The sequence below is a fragment of the Anthonomus grandis genome, chromosome 1, assembly GCF_022605725.1.
Source record: "Anthonomus grandis grandis chromosome 1, icAntGran1.3, whole genome shotgun sequence".
NCBI lineage: Eukaryota > Metazoa > Arthropoda > Insecta > Coleoptera > Curculionidae > Anthonomus > Anthonomus grandis.
This window is the reverse complement of record NC_065546.1, coordinates 445,435-466,062: the sequence shown is the minus strand read 5'-3', so window position 1 is coordinate 466,062 and position 20,628 is coordinate 445,435. Positions and strand designations below refer to the sequence as shown.

The 20,628-nt window shown below is 32.2% G+C and overlaps 2 protein-coding genes across 7 annotated transcripts in view; one reads left to right on the top strand and one right to left on the bottom strand.

Moving 5' to 3' along the window:
* LOC126745984 (rap guanine nucleotide exchange factor 2) overlaps nucleotides 1–20,628 on the bottom strand; it is a 244,093-nt gene that overhangs the window by 21,465 nt on the left and 202,000 nt on the right. For 4 of the 6 annotated variants that reach the window (XM_050454099.1, XM_050454170.1, XM_050454455.1 and 1 more), the window contains 5 exons: nucleotides 16,248–16,409; nucleotides 14,187–14,312; nucleotides 13,876–14,022; nucleotides 8,072–8,248; nucleotides 7,687–7,818 (listed from right to left, as the gene is read on the bottom strand). In XM_050454099.1, the coding sequence (XP_050310056.1) occupies nucleotides 7,687–7,818; nucleotides 8,072–8,248; nucleotides 13,876–14,022; nucleotides 14,187–14,312; nucleotides 16,248–16,409 (744 nt within the window). The remainder of the gene's footprint in view (nucleotides 1–7,686; nucleotides 7,819–8,071; nucleotides 8,249–13,875; nucleotides 14,023–14,186; nucleotides 14,313–16,247; nucleotides 16,410–20,628) is intronic. The other 2 variants (XM_050454241.1, XM_050454320.1) reach the window with 2 other exon arrangements.
* On the top strand, nucleotides 1,667–6,406 carry LOC126747013 (uncharacterized). Its single transcript, XM_050455521.1, has 2 exons — nucleotides 1,667–2,298; nucleotides 2,392–6,406. Exons 1-2 carry the CDS (start codon nucleotides 2,287–2,289, stop codon nucleotides 3,391–3,393), a joined length of 1,014 nt encoding a protein of 337 aa, XP_050311478.1. The 5' UTR covers nucleotides 1,667–2,286; the 3' UTR covers nucleotides 3,394–6,406.

The window sequence follows — 20,628 nt, the reverse complement described above, 5'->3', positions numbered from 1 at the left end:
TTTCATAGCCTACGAAGCAATTTACCATTTATGGCTTTAGCTGATTTTTTAAGTCCATACTGTTATTATATAATTATAACCAAAATGAGACACAACGTACATTTATTGCTATAGTTCTGGCTCTAAAATCATGATAACGTAGAGTCTTCACAGATCTACCTTTTACTGATTAAGAAAATAAATACCGAGAAATATACTTCAATTTTTTCTCTAAGAAATTTACTATACGTATAGATATAATCAATCATAGTAACTTTTCTTTCACTATTTAGTAAAAAAAGACTCGATAATTGAAACTAAAATTTAGTTAGACCACGATATGTACATTTCAGTAATTATACCGGATTAATGGTATCCGCAAACACACACATACAAAGAATTCACAACATATATCAGCAAGAAAATATATGTATATAATTATTGTGTATGACAAATAAGTATTGAGAATTGGTCTTTTTCCATGATAAAACTTATTTATCCTGTGTGGAACATCTATATTTGCGTCTTCGTTAGGAGGAAAATTATAGATAGAATTGTCTAATCGATTCCTGTACATGTACCAAATAGACAAGAGCAATTACAGTGAATTAAATACTTAAAAGAATCTATTGGAAATTTAAGAAAAAATATTACAGTTTTATTAGCATAACCTCTTTGTGTTGAATTTAGTAATATCAACGGGATATTAACCTTAACAATGTAACCTGTACAGTTATCCTTGTGCTTTTTTTTTACAATTTTAATTTAACTTCGAAATTTCACAAGTGTATTATTAACTTTCACGATTTTTTTTCTTTAGTATAAGTAGTGTGATTATAGCATTCCATCTGATAATAAGGTGATAGCAAAGTGTTTGTGGTTTTATCAGGAGGAGTGCTTAACAGCTGAATTAGCTAAATAGTTTAAAGTTTTATTATGAGAAAAGACCAATTCCTAATAACTGTTATACGAGCCCACAAGGTTTTGTAGTAGAAAACATAGAAATCATTTCCAAAGTAAACTCCCTTAAAAATAAGTTATTAAAAGTTCACCTATGATTTTTTATGTAATTATGAAATCTAAAAACTGCACGGGTATAGCATGAGAATCCACATTAAGTAAACGTGTTTCTTGCTTATTTCTCTTAAAAAAATAATTTAATTCTAAATTACAAGAGAGCTATTAATAGTAATGGTGTGGGGACAGTATCCGGCCGGTAGGCCTAAAAGTCCCGGCGCTGACCCGTGAAACCCCGTCAATATTGTTGGCTACTCTCTCTAGATGCGACTCTAAACCTGCGACTCATCCTGCTAATTAAGGAGAGCAGGTCTTCCCAGTTAAGATCCTTTTTTTCCTCTCGGGGCAGGAAAGGAGAATCCATGGATCCAGGTCTACTATAATCCTTCTATGCCGGTGCAGTAGCCACGCTTGAATCGTCTGTGTATCATATTTGCAAATCCTTTGGAGATCGAGCCATTGTGTCAGGCCACTCATCCATGCTTGGTATGTTAACGTTAAAGGAACCTAAGAGGTACCACCGAGCAAGCTTACCATCTACCCTCTATCTTCCTTGCCCAACTACAAACAGGTTAACCAACCAGGTGGAAGAAAAGCCCTGCACTATGTCAGTAAACTGCATATTTTTCAAAAAAAAAATTTCACATGAATCAGTTACTATTTGTAGAATTGGGTGGGTTAGCCAAATTCTTGTATTGTGGTAAGGATGGTTTTTTTGATTAAGGAGGTTTAGATTGTTTAACTCACTTGTGGTTTGAGATAAGCGACAAACCTGTCTACAGATTTAATTTGGATGCTCATGCTATGACCATGCAGGGCTTAACAGCCGGTTATACAAGGTGTTTTTTTTCCTACAGCCCATGTAAATTGCTTGAAGGAAATCGATTATTTGGAATCGTAACTACAATTATCCATCAATTGTCAACAAGCGACTTCGGTACAGTAAACACGTAAAATGTTGTGCTCCGTAAAACACTAAAATTTTAGTGGTCAAACTAAACTTAAGTATTTTTGATTGGTGTTACTGGATATTAAATGAAGTGTTTTAAGAGAAGTGACGGATTAGTTGTTCATTGAAGGCATACCGTAGCTAAAAACATAAAAAGCTTTATAATAAACAATAATTTATCTGGTGTTACTGGACTAAGTCACTGAATTCCGCAGGAAAAAAACTGCGATTCTAACGTGGCCAGATACATACGTTGTCGAGGCTGTGCAGGAAACAGAATTGTACTATGATTTGTACAATTAGCGAATTTGGTTATTTGAGATATTACAAATAGCAGTAAGATGGAGTGCACTGTTTGCCTGGAGGTGGGCGGAAGAAGGAACCCCCTTTTTTCATGTGATATATGCAAGAAAAAATACTGTAAACAATGCAGTCATCTATCACAGGCTGAAACTTCGATTCTAGAATTAAAAGAACATCGAATATTGAGATTTTATTGTGAAAAATGTCTACAATTCGAGACGCACACTCTACTTCAAAACTCAATAGAAGACAAAATAAAAATTATTGAATCCAAAGATGAAATAATAACGTTACTTAAACAAAAACTAACGGAGTCCGAATCATCACGTATACCAATAACAACATCATCATATAGTCAAATAGCACAAACTGAAATAAAAAAATCACCAAAAATAAACATAAATCTTCCCGGAATCATTATTAAACCAAAGCAAAAACAAACTGCCGAAAAAACTGAAAAGGATATAAAGGAAGCTATAGTTCCAAAAGATCTTCGAATTGCCGTAAAAAATACTAAAAAAATAAAAGATAGTAGTATTCTTATTCAATGCTGCAATAAGGAACATGTTGACATTCTAAAAAAAGAAGCAGAATCCAAATTAAAGAACTATGAAGTACAAGTAACAAAATTAAGGCTACCGAGGTTCAAAATAATAGGATGTACCACCAATCTTAGCGAAAAGGAGATAGAGAACTCTATAAGAAAGCAAAACAATTTTATTACCGAGCAAAATAAACTTAAAATAACATATAATAAAAAAGCTAGAAATGACAAAGGTAAATCCATAGTTTTTGGTGAATGTGACCCCATTTTATTTAGTAAACTGATATATGAAAAGAAAATTTTCTTTGGTTGGCAAAGGTATCCAGTATACGAGGATTTGAGTATACAGCGATGTTTTAAGTGTCAACAATTTTACCACAAAATTGAAAATTGTCCTAATGAAGCTGTATGTGAATTTTGCTCCAACAAACATGATGTATCTGAATGTCCGAAATTACAAAAAAAATGCGTCAACTGCATTTCAGCAAACATGAAATACAAAAGTAATTACAACACAGTTCATGAAGCAAACAACCCAGAATGTCCATCTTATCAGTACCAGTTGAATCTTCTGCGAACGAAAATAGATTATCATGGGTAATCTTAATGGTATGTGAACAACCTGAAATAGTACTATTACAAAACCTAGAAGTTCTGGATAATGTATTGCATCAGGAGACTGTCGACAGTGAATCAATTACAAGTAAAATTAATCTCAATAATATTTTTTTTAATATTTTACATTTTAATATTAGATCTATACATAAGAATTTTAATGAACTAGTAGCATACTTGCAAGCTTATGAGTTAAATTTTAGCGATATAATTGTTTTGGGAGAATCTTTTGAAAGTTATGACAATCAATATAATATTGACGGCTATAAGATGTTTTATAATGGAGCAAAATATAATAGAAATGATGGTGTTGTCATTTTTGTAAAGTCCGATATAACTTTTGATATTAATCACGTTTTACTTAAAAATTCAAATGTTACACTGAGTCAGATCAATCTAAAAAAAGATGCCACTACTATCAGCGTGATTTGCACTTACAGAACCCCTAATACAGATAAACGCCTTTTTTTGAATGACCTTGGAATTTATTTACAAGAATGTAAAAAAAGTGAATTTAATATTTTTTTGGGTGATATTAACATAAATATTTTAAACAAGGATGATGACTGCGTAAACTCATATCTTTCCCTTTTAAATCATTTCGGCTTTTTATCATGTGTAAACTCTCCGACAAGAATTACCCCAGAAACAAGTACATGTCTTGATCACATTTTCTTTAACAAAAAAAATAATAATACGATGCAGGTCAACTCATATTTACTACATGCTGATGTGACAGATCACTATCCCGTTATGTTAAACATATCTAAAAAAAATTTTAATTGCAATAAAAATAAACATATAATTAAAAAAATAAATAGACTAAATGAACAAATTTTCTATAATCTTTTACAAGAAGAAAACTGGAACACTGTCCTATCTGAAACGGATTCAGCCAGAGCAACAGATAGTTTTTATAAAATTTTAGTAACCTATCGCGACCAGGCCAGTTACACAAAGACGATTCACATAAAAGAATATGAAAAACGTAAACCTTGGATAACCAATGGTATAATAACCAGTATAAAGAAAAGAGACAAAATGAAAAAACTACTTTTGCAAACTTTTAATGAAAATGATAATCTGATTTACAAAAATTATAGAAATAACCTAAATAAACTAATAAATAAAACTAAACACACATATTATAAAACGGAAATTGAAAATGCTGGCAGTAATCTTAAAAGAGTTTACAAATTAATAACAGAAGCGACTAATGGTCAGTCAAAAATTAAAAAAAACATACTTCCCATTGTAAATAATAAAACTAACATCCCCTTTACGAATATCAAGAGTTTGGCCGATTATTGTAACAATTACTTTACTAACATTGGACTGGAAATGTATAACAAAATTAAAACTAGCCAGAATGAAATAGATGTAAATACAGCCTTGTTGAATTCATTTTATTTAAGTCCAGTTGATAATAATGATATAATTAAACAGATTAACAATCTTAAGAACAATAGCTCTCCAGGGATAGATAACTTTACCTCTTCTTTAATAAAAAAGACACATTTATTTTTAGTTCGCCCCCTCGCCCATATTATTAATTTAATATTCACTACGGGAAAAGTCCCTGAACAATTTAAAATATCAATTGTGTCACCTATTTTTAAATCCGGAGAAAAAAGTAATATAAATAATTATCGACCAATCAGTGTAATAAATAATTTTGCTAAAGTTTTTGAGAAGTGCCTGAAAGATAGGTTAATGACATTTTTGCAAAGTAAAAACTTAATATCGAAACGACAATACGGTTTTCTTAGTGGGTCAAGTACAACAGATGCCCTATATCAACTTACTAAACAAATAACAGATAAACTGGAAAAGAACAAGAAATGTATTACAGTATTCCTGGATTTGGCAAAGGCCTTTGATACTGTGCCCTATGATCTTCTCTTGGATGTTTTATCTTCAAATGGAGTTAGGGGCCCAGTATTGGAGGTTTTTCAAAGTTATTTAACTGGAAGGCAGCAATATTTAAAAATTGAGGATACATTAAGTGAACCATTAGAAATAAAAATAGGAATACCTCAGGGAACCGTGTTAGGACCTTTACTGTTCATTACATATATTAACTCACTAACAGAATTAAAAATTAAAGATGGTGCTGTTATATCATACGCAGATGATACGGCAATAATTTTCTCTGGAACAACATGGGAAAATGTGAAAGACAGTGCAATAATCGGAATACGTAAGATAAAAAACTGGCTAGACACTTTTAAATTATCACTTAACATATCAAAAACTCACTATATTGCATTTTCATTAACTGAAGCAAACCGCCCATCATTTAATTCTCTTGATATAGAAAACAATACACAACAGGATAATATTATTAAAGAAGTTTACTTCACTAAATATTTGGGTGTTACTATTGATAAGCATCTAAAATGGAATCACCACATTTTAAATCTAACCAAAAATATTCGAAAACTCTTACACAAATTTTACATTCTAAAACAAATCTTAAGCCGGAAATTGTTGGTTGCAGTTTATAGGGCATTGGTTGAGTCATTGATTAGATACGGTATTGTTGCATGGGGTGGACTGTACCAAACTTCTTTGAAACCCTTAAATGTGGTACAAAATTATATTTTAAAAATCATATTTGGGAAAAATAAACTATATTCAACCAATTTATTGTACTCATGTGATATTTTTGATGTCCGATCACTTTATGTTTTGGAAGTTTGTTGCTTTGTTCATAAAAATCCTGAACTAAATATTGCTGTAACACATACCTTTAATACTCGCAATAAGATGAATGAACACTTAAAAACTCCCAAAAGTAATACAAATTTAAATAAGCGTTTTATAAATTATTTTGCACCAAAAATATTTAATTTAGTTCCAAAAGATATAAGAAAAATAGCGAATAAAAAAAAATTTAAGAAATCTTGCAGACATTATATTTATACAAATAATAAAAAAGTTAAAGAACTATTTAACAGCAGTTAAAATTATAAATTGGAATTTATATAGGTTAGGTTTAAGTAACCGAATATGTAGTTTAGGTTTTAAGTGAATATAAATTAGCATCAGATGGATTTATTGATATTTTGTAATATAAAAAATCTTGTTAACAGGCTCATTCAGGTTTTAAGTTACCTAGGTGCCTATGAGTATATTCCTACATTCCTACATTCATGTAATTTATATTATTATGTATTGATGTATGAATAAATAAATAAAAATATAATTACTTACTTATTAAAAAATATAAATTCTTCTGAAAATTTGCATGCCTTCGTTTTTTGGGTGTTCTTTTTATTTTCCGTCCCAAAAATGGTTTAAATCCAAATTTACGGGAGGATTTAGGAGAGCTTACCCTTCTACTGGCCCATATTTTATCTTTTCCATAAGAAATTTAAAAATCTAACAACACCATCTAGTTAGCCATAAAAAAATATAAATCTTTTGTCTCTCGCATTTTTCCCATACAATTAAGCGTTTTCGAGAAAATCGCTGATAAACGAAAAGGAGCATTATTAAACCCGATTAATCTATCGAATTAGAAAAAACGAAGTGGGCTGTGACTGTTTTAATATTTTTCAAATCAAGTTATTTTTATCCAAAAATACAAATACGATAATTTTAAATTTTTTCATGGCTAGTAGTCAATAGACGGTGTTCTACATTTTCAAATTTATTATTGTAAATATAAGGTATGAGCCATCATAAGAGTAAGCCCCCTGATTCCTTCCTAAAATTGGGTTTACACCATTTTTGGGGCGTAAGGTGTTAAGAGGACCAAAAACAATTATGACTTGCAAATTTCCAAAAGATTTGACGTATAACTGTAGTCAGTGTTCCAAATAATCGATTTTCTTCAAGCAATTTGCGTAGACTGTAGCTCTGAGGGAGTGCATTTTAGGACACATGTTTATACGCAAAAAAGTCTTATTTTAACTCCAATAATACGCTCTTAAAATATTTGCACCGAACTTTTGTAACACCCTGTATACTAACCATAACGGTAAAAATTTATAAATTCTCACATAAAGGGACAATTTGGACCCGGGATTTGGATTTTACATGAAAACTTACTTCGAAAATGAGCGCAGGTTTTCCCACAACAATCATTTGTAGACTCGTGTTATTTGTCTTACTTAATTTACGATCGAAAAAACAAACTATTTTAATTTGTACAATATGTACAATCATGCCTATAAAACAATTTTATTCATTTCCACTTAAGAAAAAGGACAATTTTACTTTTCTTTTCAAACACACTCGCGCCATAGATTTGAAAGATAGAGTAGTTACGTACCAGCTGGCAAGACGGTGGAATGTCTAGAGGGACTCGGGCATCGCGCTTGGTGGTACGGGTGGCATTCGCCCGTAGAACCCGTCGTCATTTGACTAATCGTGCTGTGTCCCGAATCTGAAGAAGTGACCGAACCTGCATTGAAAAAAAAGAACACATGCCACCATAGAGTGCAAAAGAGAGGGAAAGCTTTAGGAAATTGAGAGGAAAGTATTAATAGCTTTGAAGGCGAGAAAAATACTAATATACCATAAACAAGTTTTATAATTATCTTTATTGAGATGCTATACCGAGTTTTTTCAATTACGTATTTTGAAGCTGGACATAATATATTTACAAAACTACTTTAGAGAATTTAATAATCAGCCAAATTGTTGCTAAAGCTTACCAGAAGTGACAGTTTTCCTTAGAGGTAAATTGCTGAGCGACGTAACGCTACTGCTTTCGGCAGACAGCGTCACAGACGGGAGCGGCGTGGGTGTGTCCGAGTGGGATCGCTCGTGCATCGCTCGGCCTCCTGCGCCCGAACTGCTTGAGCTGTGAGAACCGTAACTCGAGTAACTTCCTAGTGGGACATCATCATTTTTAATATGATTACCGAAGAAAATATATAAAATAATAGATAATAAACTAATAAGGGTTCTGAAGAAAGAGGAGCTAGTATTACACTATTTTTTGGATTTCATTAATTTTTAAACATTTTTTTTTAATAGGATATTATTTAATAATTTCAACTTTTTTTAAATTTATAACTTTTAAGCTCAATAACTTGGTTATCTGTATTGTAACTCCCTATCCATAGCTAAGATTTAGTTTTGCTATCGTTTTGGTTTCTCTCTTCTTATAGTACCATTCATTCATTTTATTCATGGGTTTATCACGATTTCAAAGTATTCAATGTTCGGTGCAGAGTAGACGTGTTTTACATCGCTCCTAAATTACAGCAAATATCTACAATTTATTGCAAGTTTAAAAACATAAAAGTTCTCCAGAGTGATAGGCTAGCAAGACAGAGTTAATTTCAGAGAAAAAAGTAAAGGTAATTAGCTGTAATTAACATAAAAATGCCTTTAACCAAAAATCAAAAAGACGATATTAAACAGTGTGTTTATACGACCAGAATTTCATAGCGACCTTGGCCACTGCAGTTGCCGAAATTATTTCGAAGTCATTCTCCGAGAAAATAGATAAACTACAAGGGCAAGTCACTGATCTAAACACAAAATTGGAGGAAAGTCAAAATGAAGTTTCGGAGCTGCATTTAAAGGTAGACAATTTAGAACAAAATTCGAAAGTTAAGCAGCTTAGGCTCTATGGATTGAAGGAATCCAATGGTGAAAAATTAAAAGAAAAAGTCCAGCAAACCCTTGGTGTTAAATTGAAAATAGATGATTTAGATATAGATGCGTGTCATAGAATAGGACAGAAAAATTCGACTGACAGCAAACCGCGGCCGGTAAGAATGTTTTTTAAGTCTGTGGCAGCCAGGCAAGAAGTTTTTTTCAAGAAAAAAATACTTAAAGGATCCATTATGGTCGTTGTTGAAGAACTAACAAACCACAAATATCATCTGTTGCAGCTAGCTAAAGAGAAATTCGGGAAAGAAAACGCCTGGTCAAAAAGTGGGAAAATTTATGTAAAATGGCAAAAGTGAAATAATAAAAACTGAGAAACAATTGGAACAATCATTGTAATTTTTTAGGGGTAAAAAGGTGAAATGCGTTAACTTCTTTTTTTTTCTTTAGCACTTTTGTTCATATCCTGTTTTTTTATCTATAAGAATAGCTAATATATTTTATCTTAAGGCTTGGGGGGTAAATATTTAATAGTCCTTTAAGCATTTACATTACTTAGGGTCCTTGGGGTATTTTGTTGCTAATTTTAATGATAAAACACAAGTTTCTGATACGAATTACTTCCTCAACGTTCCAAATTTTCAAAAACCTTATAGAAAGTTCTACTTGAGGGTGGAATATGTTGTGCTTTTGTATATACATATCGTCACCTCAGAGTTATACTGTATGTCGCATTTTTGTCATTTCTTAGATATTAGCGCTACAAAGTTGTATGTCGGTTAAACTAGCTTTCTATAGAATAACAATGTTGTATCTAACAATGTGCATGCAATCAAAATTACAAAGTTGTAAGCAAAAAATAATACGCTTGTACGGTTACTTAGTGGTATGTGGTACTTACACTATCTTAATCCTAATAATATTTAATACTTCTCGTTAACAAAATTGTATGTGACATATACAACTTTGTTATAGCAAAGACATTTAATACTCAATGTAAACATGCTCATACAATTATGTTACTTATTAATATTAGAAAATTCGTCTCAACATGGTGCTATTATGAGTAATGAAATATAAGTTATAATTAGTGTTTTTTTATAAAACTTTGTTACTAAAATTTTATAAAAAGTGCCTTAAAGTGTTTATTCAACTATATATGTGTTAAAAAAGGTTTTGCGAGCCCTGGATTACTAAAACGCAAAAGTGAGGTTAGTTTTGTAACTGCATTTCTTAATTTTTATCAGTTCCTGTTTACAGTTTTTATAACAAAATGGACACTGACAATCAATTTGAGTCTGATTACTCGGAAAATGAAGCACTTGCAGATTTAAAGTAAGGCTTAATTTAAAAAACTTATATATGCTTATTTCTTCTTTTTAGAAGAAAACTTTTGAGCAGTAACAGGAGGCATAAACAGGACAATGATGGTTTTTCAAACAAGTTGATTGCAGGGTAAGATTTAAATTTTTTTTTTAACATATTGGAAAACTAATTGTTACAAACCCTAACAAACTGGTAAATTAAATTGAGTTAGTATGTGTCTAAGAAGTCAACCAATTAGGTTTTTTACTTAAGGATAAATATAGGGTTAAAATTACATTTTTGACTGAGGTTAAGTCCATATTTTATTTTGATTTATTAATCAACTTCACACGTCTTCAGATATATTTCAAGTAATATGTAGGTAAAGTTTTACAGTTTCAAATGTATATTTAGATAATAATTTTATATATAAACGTTGCAAAATTTCGCCTCTATGCGGTTTCCTATAAGTAACGAACGAAAACACGATCTGTATGGAGCAACTCAATTTTATTTGAAATTCTGTTCAGTTCCTTTTGTACTCTTCAGGACTTCACATAATCTGCGGTGAATTTAATAATATAAAGACTTAAAATGCCAAGGGGTGTACATTTGTCACTGCAAATAAAGAAAAAGATTATGGAAAAATTAAGAAATGGAGAAAAGCAGTCGCAAAGAGCAAAAGACTTAAATTTAAATAAATCCATAATATCCAGAACTGTTTTTTATTTTAATGGAAGAGGTACTTTGGAAGGAGTTGTCCGCAAATAATCCGTTTATCTCAAATAGATAATAATCTAAATAATAATAGATAATAATCTCAATAGCGGATAGACTACAACCAGTAGTGGAAAAACTTATTCCAGAAACCCAGAGCGGCTTTCGGCCAAACAGAGGAACCAACGATCTGATCTTTGCACTTCGCCAACTTCAAGAAAAGGCGAGAGAACATCAGACTCAATTACATGTCGCATTCATAGATCTGGCGAAGGCCTTTGATTCGGTTAACAGAAAGGCCCTCTGGTGCATTTTAAAACGTTTCGGATTCCCAAATAAATTCGTCTCAGTGGTCGAAAATTTACATACAAGTAATCAAGCACAAGTGCTAGTAAACGGTGAGCTTTCCGAACCGTGCGTTTTATCACGGATCTTCAATATGCGGATGACTGCGCTGATTGCGTACACAGCAGAAACTCTTCAGGAAATTCTTGCTTCTTATGCCTGGGCATACCAAGCCTTAGGTCTAAAACTAAACACGTCAAAAACCAAGCTTCCTTTAACTCCTGCATCAGATAATCATCAGCTCATACAGGTCAATGGCGAGACTTTGGAGCAAGTTGAACGCTTTAACTACCTAGGTAGCGTATTTAGTACAAAACTAAACATAGACGACGAAATAGCAAACAAGCAAAAAGCGTATTGGAGTCTTAAGGATCAAGTGTTTTACAATCATAATCTGAGTCTTAAAACGAAAACGGCAGTATATAGAGCAATAATTGTACCAACGCTATTATATGGCTGCGAATCATGGATTCCATACAGACGACATATAAAGGCTCTTGAACAATTTCAGCAACGGCAACTGCGACAAATGATGAGAATCAGATGGTTTCATAAAGTTTCTAATAATGAGGTTCTGCAAAGATCAAACTGTATAAATATTGACACTATGGTACGAAGGGCAAGAATGAGATGGCTGGGTCATGTATACAGAATGGACGAACGGCGCTTACCAAAATCTCTTTTGTATGGAGAACTAACAGAAAGCGCAAGGAGGCCGGGAGGCCAATACAAACGCTTTAAAGATGTCGTCCACGATGATTTAAAGCTATTGGGAATTGAAAACAACTGGGAATAAATAGTGATAGTGCCCAATGGAGAAGAGCGACGTCCGTTGCTCCTCAACCAACTAGAAGAACTCAAAGACTGGCTCTGCAGGAATTTCCGTGTGATGTTTGTGACCGGATTTGCAAATCTCGCACAGGATTTTTTAGCCATAGTAAAACTCACCAAAGACTGTAGCTTTATCTTTAGTTTAGATTTATCTTTTATAATGTAATTAATTTTTTTTTTTAATTTTTATTTTTTACTCGGTAATCGAGCTCGGCAATATATCTCAAATAAAAACAGAGATCTTCGATTCTCAAGAGAGCGTCTTAACTGGACCAAAAATGGAAAACAGTAGTATTTTCAGACACAAAAGTCGATTTAAACTATTTAGATCCGATGGTATATGCTGGGTTAGGAGACCGGTGAATGAAATATTTAACCCTAAGTATATGCGACCCACCGTAAAACACGGTGGTGGCGGCATTATGGTTTGGGGGGTCCATTGGTGAAAATTGAAGGTGTTATGGATCGCTTTGTATATCAAAACATATTGGACAGTCTTATGCTACCATGGCGGTAGTAGACAACATGTGCTTAAGATGGGGTTTTCAACATGACAACGACCCAAAACACACATCAAAATTAGTTAAAAATTGGTTAAGTATTAATAAACTTGATGTTATGTCTTTTCCAGCCCAAAGCCCAGATCTCAACCCCATTGAGAATTTGTGGGATGAAATTGATAGAAGAATTCATTAAAAAAATTTATCAAATGTGAACGAATTGCATCAGGAAATTTAGAATCAAATTCTGGAAAGCAATTTCTCAGGACTATATTGATGGACTATTAAAATCAATGAAAAAAAGGTGTGAAGCAGTAATTAAAAATGAAGGATATGCTACCAGATACTAAATAAAATGTAAATTTCCCAATTTAAATGAAATCCCATCTTTCAGAGATTAATTTTTATTAATTCAAAGAATAATTTTGGTATTAATATTCTCTAAAAAGTCTAGTTATCTTTTAGTGATGCATTTACATCATATTCAGGCCCAAAGTTTTGAGACATTGTTTTTTACATATTTTTTTACATTAAAAAAGTAGCTGTGGATGTGGAACTGTTTTAGAAAATGTTCACTATGCTTGAGAATATTTTCACAAAACTATAAACATTTCAGTTTCAGTTAAGTAAATTGTATTTTTTTACCCAACATTACACCCCAAAAACTTTCTGAACTAGAGAGAATTCTAGAGATTAAAAATAAAGAATTTTGGTTAGTGGTAAAACTGTCTCGTAATTAGAAAGAATTCTGTCAATCATAAGTCACCAAATTTAATGCTGTTAAACGTGTATTTCATTCATTAAGTTTTATTGGACATAAATTACAAACCAATTAACATATCTTACTCCTGTGTTCGTGAAAATGGCTTAGAGGGTAAATATTTAATAGTCCGTTAAGCATTTACATTACTTAGGGTCCTTGGGGTATTTTTTTGCTAATTTTAATGATAAAACACAAGTTTCTGACACGAATTACTCCCTTAACGTTCCTGGAATCTTCAAAAACCTTTTAGAAAGTTCTACTTGAGGGTGGAATATATTGTGCTTTTGTATATAGATATGTATGAGAAAACATTAAGTAACATTACATAAATAAAATAATAAAATCTCTAACAAATGAAGATACAGTAAACACATAAATGAATTAAGAGTGCACAGTTATAAATATTAATACATTAATGATAAATGTTGTTAGTTACCTGTGGCACTAGGTGCCCGTCGTACGGCGGGACTAGGTTGGTTAATAGGCACGCCATGCGAGGGAGGTTGCCTAGGCTGATGGGGCCTGGCCTTTGCGGGTTCGGACAACGCCAGTAGCTTTCTAACTGCTTGAGGTGAAGCTGAACCTGTTTTTTTTTATTGTTTGTTATTCAATTATTTGGAAATTATTTAAAAAACTACTGGGTTGAAGAGCATTTTATTGAGGCTGCAATAATTTGTTACGGTTTACAATGGCGCGATGGTTATTTATGTATAAGTGTGTTTTTAAGTTGGAATTTAAGATAGTTACCGAATTTAGCTGATGGTTTTCTTTCGTCACTGGCACTGCTTGTACTGCTGGTAGTGGATGGGGCAGGAGACGCGTGTCTTTTGCCTCTTTGACTGCCGGGTCCTGAAAAACTGCCTGTGGCGGCTCCTGCGAAAGAGTCATTTTTGTAAAACATTAACTTTACACTTTGTATTTTAGATGTGAATATTACCATTAGTCAATTCAATTCAATAACCGTCTATTCATCATAAAAACAAAATAATTTAAAATTACTTTGCTAAATAGGGCAGAAAATGAGTGAAACAATTATAAAATAAGTAAGTGTTTACAAAGACTGCAATGAGAGAGCGCAAACAAGACGCGGACCTACACCAAAGCTTACGCTTGTCTGGAAAAAACTCACAACAAAAAAAAAGAACAAAATAGATCTAAAAAATACACTTAAAAAATCTACTTGTACATTCAAATATCATAAAAAAATCTATAAAGGATAGACAAAAAGTAAAACTAGCTACGATGTTTATGGTATTAAAATCAGCCAAAAATCCTAAAAGACAACTCTAAGCGATTATGTTTAATTTATTGGTTTCTAACCAAATTGAAATTAGGTTTCTAAAATTACTATTTAATTTTAATCGTAAGTTTGAGGTGAGTGGGAGACTATTATAAGTTTTTCTACCGACATAGTCATTACATCTCTGGCCTATTCTTCTGTATGTTCGGAGAATTCTAATTTGGTTGTTTTTTAGATATTTGCTCTGGTATTTGTTATTTCGTTTATAATGAATATTGAATATAAGAAAATATAATATAATATTCATTTAAAATTTTAAAAAAAATTAAAAATTTAAAAAAAATAGGACAGATAATATAACAGATTGTCTAACAGACCATGTCTAATTCCCCATAATAGGGTCAAGATTTCTTTAATAGAGAGAAGTACTATTAGGCATCTTAATAAAATTGCATAAGGGAGAGTCAAATAATAAGATTTTTAGAGACGTGATTACACATTAATGCAGACATAATTACATACGGATAGTCATCATACAGTGAATACTAAGTTACAAAGTACTACAGTACTTATATATGAAATTATTATTAAATATAAAATTAAATTAAGAACTGAACTAGAAGTCATTTACTCAAGACCAGATTTCTCACAAAATAATGGAGCTATGAACTTGCTTTCATTTATTTTAGAATCTTGGCGAAACATTTGCCGAAACAATAAAATTATTAAATATCAATGACAACTGCAGAGGCCGAGCGCAATTTTTCCACCCTTAAGCGAATAAAAACCTTTCTGCGAAGTACTATGCCCAATGAAAGACTTAATGCTTTAGCCATGATGTCCATCAATAGAAATTTAGTGATGGAAATAAACAATTTTGATGAAAAAGTAATGGAAAGATGTTTAAATATGAAAGACCGTCGAGCAGATTTTACTTTTAAGAAGTAGCTTAAGTACCTATTGAACATTTATTAATAAGTATAATTTTTCTTCGCGTTTTAAAGTTACTTCTTATTGTTTTTAAAACTGCAGAGAGGTGGCAAAAATATTTTCGTGCGAGGTTCCGTGATGTGTAAATGCGATTGTTTTGTAACAATGTTCTTTATTTTTGATTGCCAAATTAAGACATTTATGTGCAAACTTTTTGTGATTGTACCATGATGACTACCATGATGAGTAAGTATATATTTATTTGGATTTGCGCGCCCCTCCATAGTCAAATATCACGAGCATATCACTCAAAAATGACCGGACTTTTTTTTGTAGATTCAATATACATATGGATAACTTAATACAATTATTAGGACACGACGTTTGTTGGTTTGAAAGTATTAACTCGACTTACACGCTTTTTTCGTATTTTTAAAAATACTGCTAATATATGTTGAACACCATTTTTGTAATTTAATTACAAATTGATCTGCACATTCTGTGTCGTATTAATGTTTAGAGTTATCTTATATAATTAGGATAGTTTTTCTGTAGAACTAATCGTTTATAATTAAATATTATTAGAACGGCTACTATTAAAATACTTTTTTATTACTAATTTAATAATAAAGCCTTACCTTCACATTCAATTGACATCTCGTGCAATTTCCTCTCGTCAATTTCTACATGCAAATTATTGAGATAAGCCTTTACTCTGCGCACCATTTGAGATTCTTCAAACATTTTTTTAGGGTTTGGTGCTGCTGTTGACTTTTTTCGCCTTTTTACTGTCGCTTGACCTAAATATTTGACATATTTTATTAGTCTGTAACATTACACAAAAACGACAAATTTAAAAGTGATGATCGTAAATAATAAGTTTTTGTTGGTTTCCTCTAAGGTAAACTCAATCTGCAAATATTTCAGTTTTTTTAGACGCTTATTTTGATCCTCATATCTCTTAGATGCGAGGACCTATAAACATCTAAAAAACGTGACATGTCACACCTCGTTCTTTAATAATTAATTCTATAGATTTCGCTAGATTTTTTATTGTTGATTTATAATTATTTTATAGATTTTGATATTTTACTTGTATAGGGTGATGCGATTTCGACTGTTTTAACAGAAAACTCGTATTTTCCGAACAGATAAAAAAAAAATTGACCTATATGTCATGAGCTCAAATTTTGTAAAAAAAGTTATCAAAATTTTACTATGTCAAACTGTTTGGCCGCTAGGGGGCGTTTCTTGAATTTGGTCGATTTCAGTAATTAGCCATAACTTTTTTGCTATTAAAGATAATTGACTTCTGAAAACACTTTCTCGAAGTACTTTTTATTGATAAATATTTTTATGTTATATATTTTTATACAGGGTGTTTCATAAAGTTGATATTCCAAAATTTTTTTTTTCTTATGGAACACATTATTTTTTTATAAATTCTTAAAGCCCTTGAAATCCTCTTTTCAAAAATATATTACACCATATATCTCATTTTAGCTGTTTCCGATATTACATTGTCATTTTTCCATTTTCCAAGTCTTTTAATTTTTATAGAAGTAGGCTATGGAAAAATTTGCTTTACTTAGATTAAAAACTTAATATTTTTCGACATATTATAAAAAAATAAAGCAATTAACAATAATTTCTAGGCATATTTAACAGAGTTTAATAATAATTATAAACTAACATTACAAACTAGAACCATTTTTTTCAAAGTAGGTGTTGAAACTGAACACCTCCTTCTCGAATACATAATAAACACCTTTTTCTAACTGGTTTAGAAGCGTTTATAAGCTCAATAGGTCTAATAGCACGAAAAGCTTGCCTAGTCGCTACTTGCAACTCTTCTCGTGTTTCGATAGTTCTTCCTTTAAAAACTAAATCCTTCAATCTCTTTGAAATTGAATATTTTGAGTTTCCATTGACTCCTTAAGAAGATGGATCAATAGTATAGTATAGGCTTCAAGTGGAAAAAATCAAATAACAGAAAATATTTGATGGACTTGCCAAATATTGTTCATAAAAGAATCAATTTTTTAAGGGAGTATATCAAAAATAGAAATGTAGGTCCGGAAGGTTTTACTCCAGTTTTCATTGACGAGACGTGGATTTCTAGCAAGGGATCATTTCGTAGTAGCTGGCAAGATGACACCAAGCACACGGCTTCACGGAAAAACAGTGAAGGTAAAAATTATCTGGTTATCTTTTTAGATTTTTTTTTTGAATAAAAACTATTGCCCTTGTAAGGGCCCTCTAACTTCATAATTTCATGTGTTTCATAGTTTCATATAATTTCTCTCTAAGACAATATGAGGGAATTTAACTCCATACACTACTTGTATGTGCATGGAATATTACTTATTAGTTATATTAAATTTATGTTCTAAAAGAATGATTTCTAAAAGAAGAGAATTGAATTATCTTTTATTTTTAAGGTCATCGTTATATCGTGGTCCACGCCGGAACCAAAGATGGCTTCATCAAGGGTGCAAATTTAATATTCAAGAATGAATTAAAGACGGGAGATTATCATGACAATATGAACAGGAAAAACCTCGAAAACTGGTTTAAAACTCAGCTGGTTCCAAATCTTCCCCCAAAGTCATTTATAATCATAGACAATGCAAGTTACCATTCTGGTTTATTAGAAGAAATCCCGAGAAAATCTTGGACAAAGCAGAGACTGACCGAATGGTTAAAGAAAAAGAATATTGGCTTTCCAGAAAAAGCCATGAAAGATAAAATATGGAGTATTGCACGCAGAAACTGCCCTAGTGAAAAAAAGTACTTCCTTGATGAACATGTTAAACCTTTAGGACACAAAAATTTGCGACTGCCACCATATCATTGCCAGTTTAATGCAATTGAAATGGTATGGTCGGAATGTAAACGAAAATATGATCAATATATTTCCAATTATAAGGGGTCACCTTCAGAAGTTCTGACTACATGGGCAAGGGTAATAAACGAAATTTCTACAGATCATTGGCAAAAATATGTTTTTTATACAGAAAAGGTAATTGAAAAGGCTTGGGAGGCAATACAAGTGTGTGATGCCTATGACATTCTGCCACTTGTGATTACGACTGACGAAGACGACGATGACGAAGACAATATCTCTGATTTCAGTTCTGACTCTGACAATACTGACGAGATTGATTAAGCTTTTTTTGTGCTAGCAAATTTTATTTTATGATCGTCGTTTAATTTTTCAATCATATCGTTGCAATTTCATTAACTTGGTAATGCAATATGGCGTGTTTTTTTTGAGTTTGTATGTTTTATATTTTGGAATGGTATTTTCATTTTATTGTGTTAACATATTCCTTCAAGCAGCATTTTTTTTCATGAACAAGTAAATTAAATTGTCAGTATTTAAATTTTTCCCAGTGAGTTGAAATAATGTTATACCATTATTCACAATTTTTGTAAGCTCGGTTTTGTTACGTCTACTGCACGTGCCGAATTCTACTTTTATGTTGTAGATTTGGTTTTTGCGGTCTTTTGCTTGGAAAATATATGAGCAGCGTAATCCTGATCTGATTTTATCCCATTCTTCTTTATATTTGCGATCGTTGTTGTGCTCAATTTTGTTGCATCTGCGGCTCGCTCTATCACATTCTCAATTTGAAGTGCAATTCCGTTTCGGATTTGTTGTTTATATCCCATTATTTATGATTAATTATAATAATATTTGTTAATGGTTAAGTTTGTTAATAATACAATAAATACTACAAGATTTTTTTAAATTTTTTGGGAATTAAAGTATATACACGAATATAAAAATATAATAATATGCTGCTAAAATAAATCATTTGTTAATTTCTGAACGTATAAAAATACATAGCAGACTATTAATTTCTGAAGGCCCTGGTAAAGTTTCTAACCTAATATTGATTGGCAAAAATATCTACGATATACGTTTTTTCTCACCTGGATGACGTAATTACAAATGGGTATAATTTCGACTTTATACAGTGCATTTTTTTATCTCGGGTCATAGGGTTTTACGTGTAATATTTTCGACCCCATGTTAGAACCTGTTCTATTTAATCGATAGGATTGAAATTTTGGTAATTCTGCAGTTAAGCGGCTTTTGTTAAAACTAACGAAAAATGGTCAGGTTTTTTGCAAAATGGGTGGATTTGGATATATATTTTTCACTAAGAGTGGCGGAAAGCCAAACTTTATCACGAAGAGGGTGTTATCGCGCACTAAATCACTCACTTTGGGACATGAATAGAATAACGTCATTAGAATAACCCTGTATTCGATTAGTTTTGACAACAAATAGGTTACAACTAAGGTGAGGTTAGGTGTGGTGTTGCCAGTTCTGTTGTCTACTGTGTTTTGTCACTCTGTAGCTTCAGCCTTGTCCCCAGTGTGGCTGACTCATGAGTGCCTTCTCTAAAGTGGCGAATTCACTCTATATTTTTTAGTCACGTGAAATGTTAGGTATTATGCGTAAAACAAAATTCACAAAAACTGTTTTTACCTTTTCTTGGTGGGTTGTCGACTCTAGGAGTATGTGTGCAGTGTTTTGGTTTGTTCCGTTTCTCTATCACCGCGAGGGGAACATAAGGCACTGCGCACAGACCATAGATATACCCAACCCAACCCAGCTCAACGCAACCCAACCCAAACCAATTCAACCCAAACCAATTCAACCCAACCCAACCCAACCCAACCCAACCCAATCTAACCCAACCCATCCCAACCCAACCCAACCCAACCCAAATCAACCCAACCCAACCCATCCCAACCCACCCCAAGCCAAACCAACGGGGTTTGGCTTGGGACCCTCACAACGGGTAGCTTACGCTCCCCGTTGGTTGTTGATGGAATGGGATGGGATTCAAATACAGAGTGAATTCTTCACTTTAGAGAAAGCCAGACTAGAGACAAGGCTTTAGCTGCAGAGTGACAAAACGCAACAAAACTGGCAACACCACACCTAACCTCAACTCAGTTGTCACCTATTTGTTGACAAAACTAATGGTATACAAGGTTAAT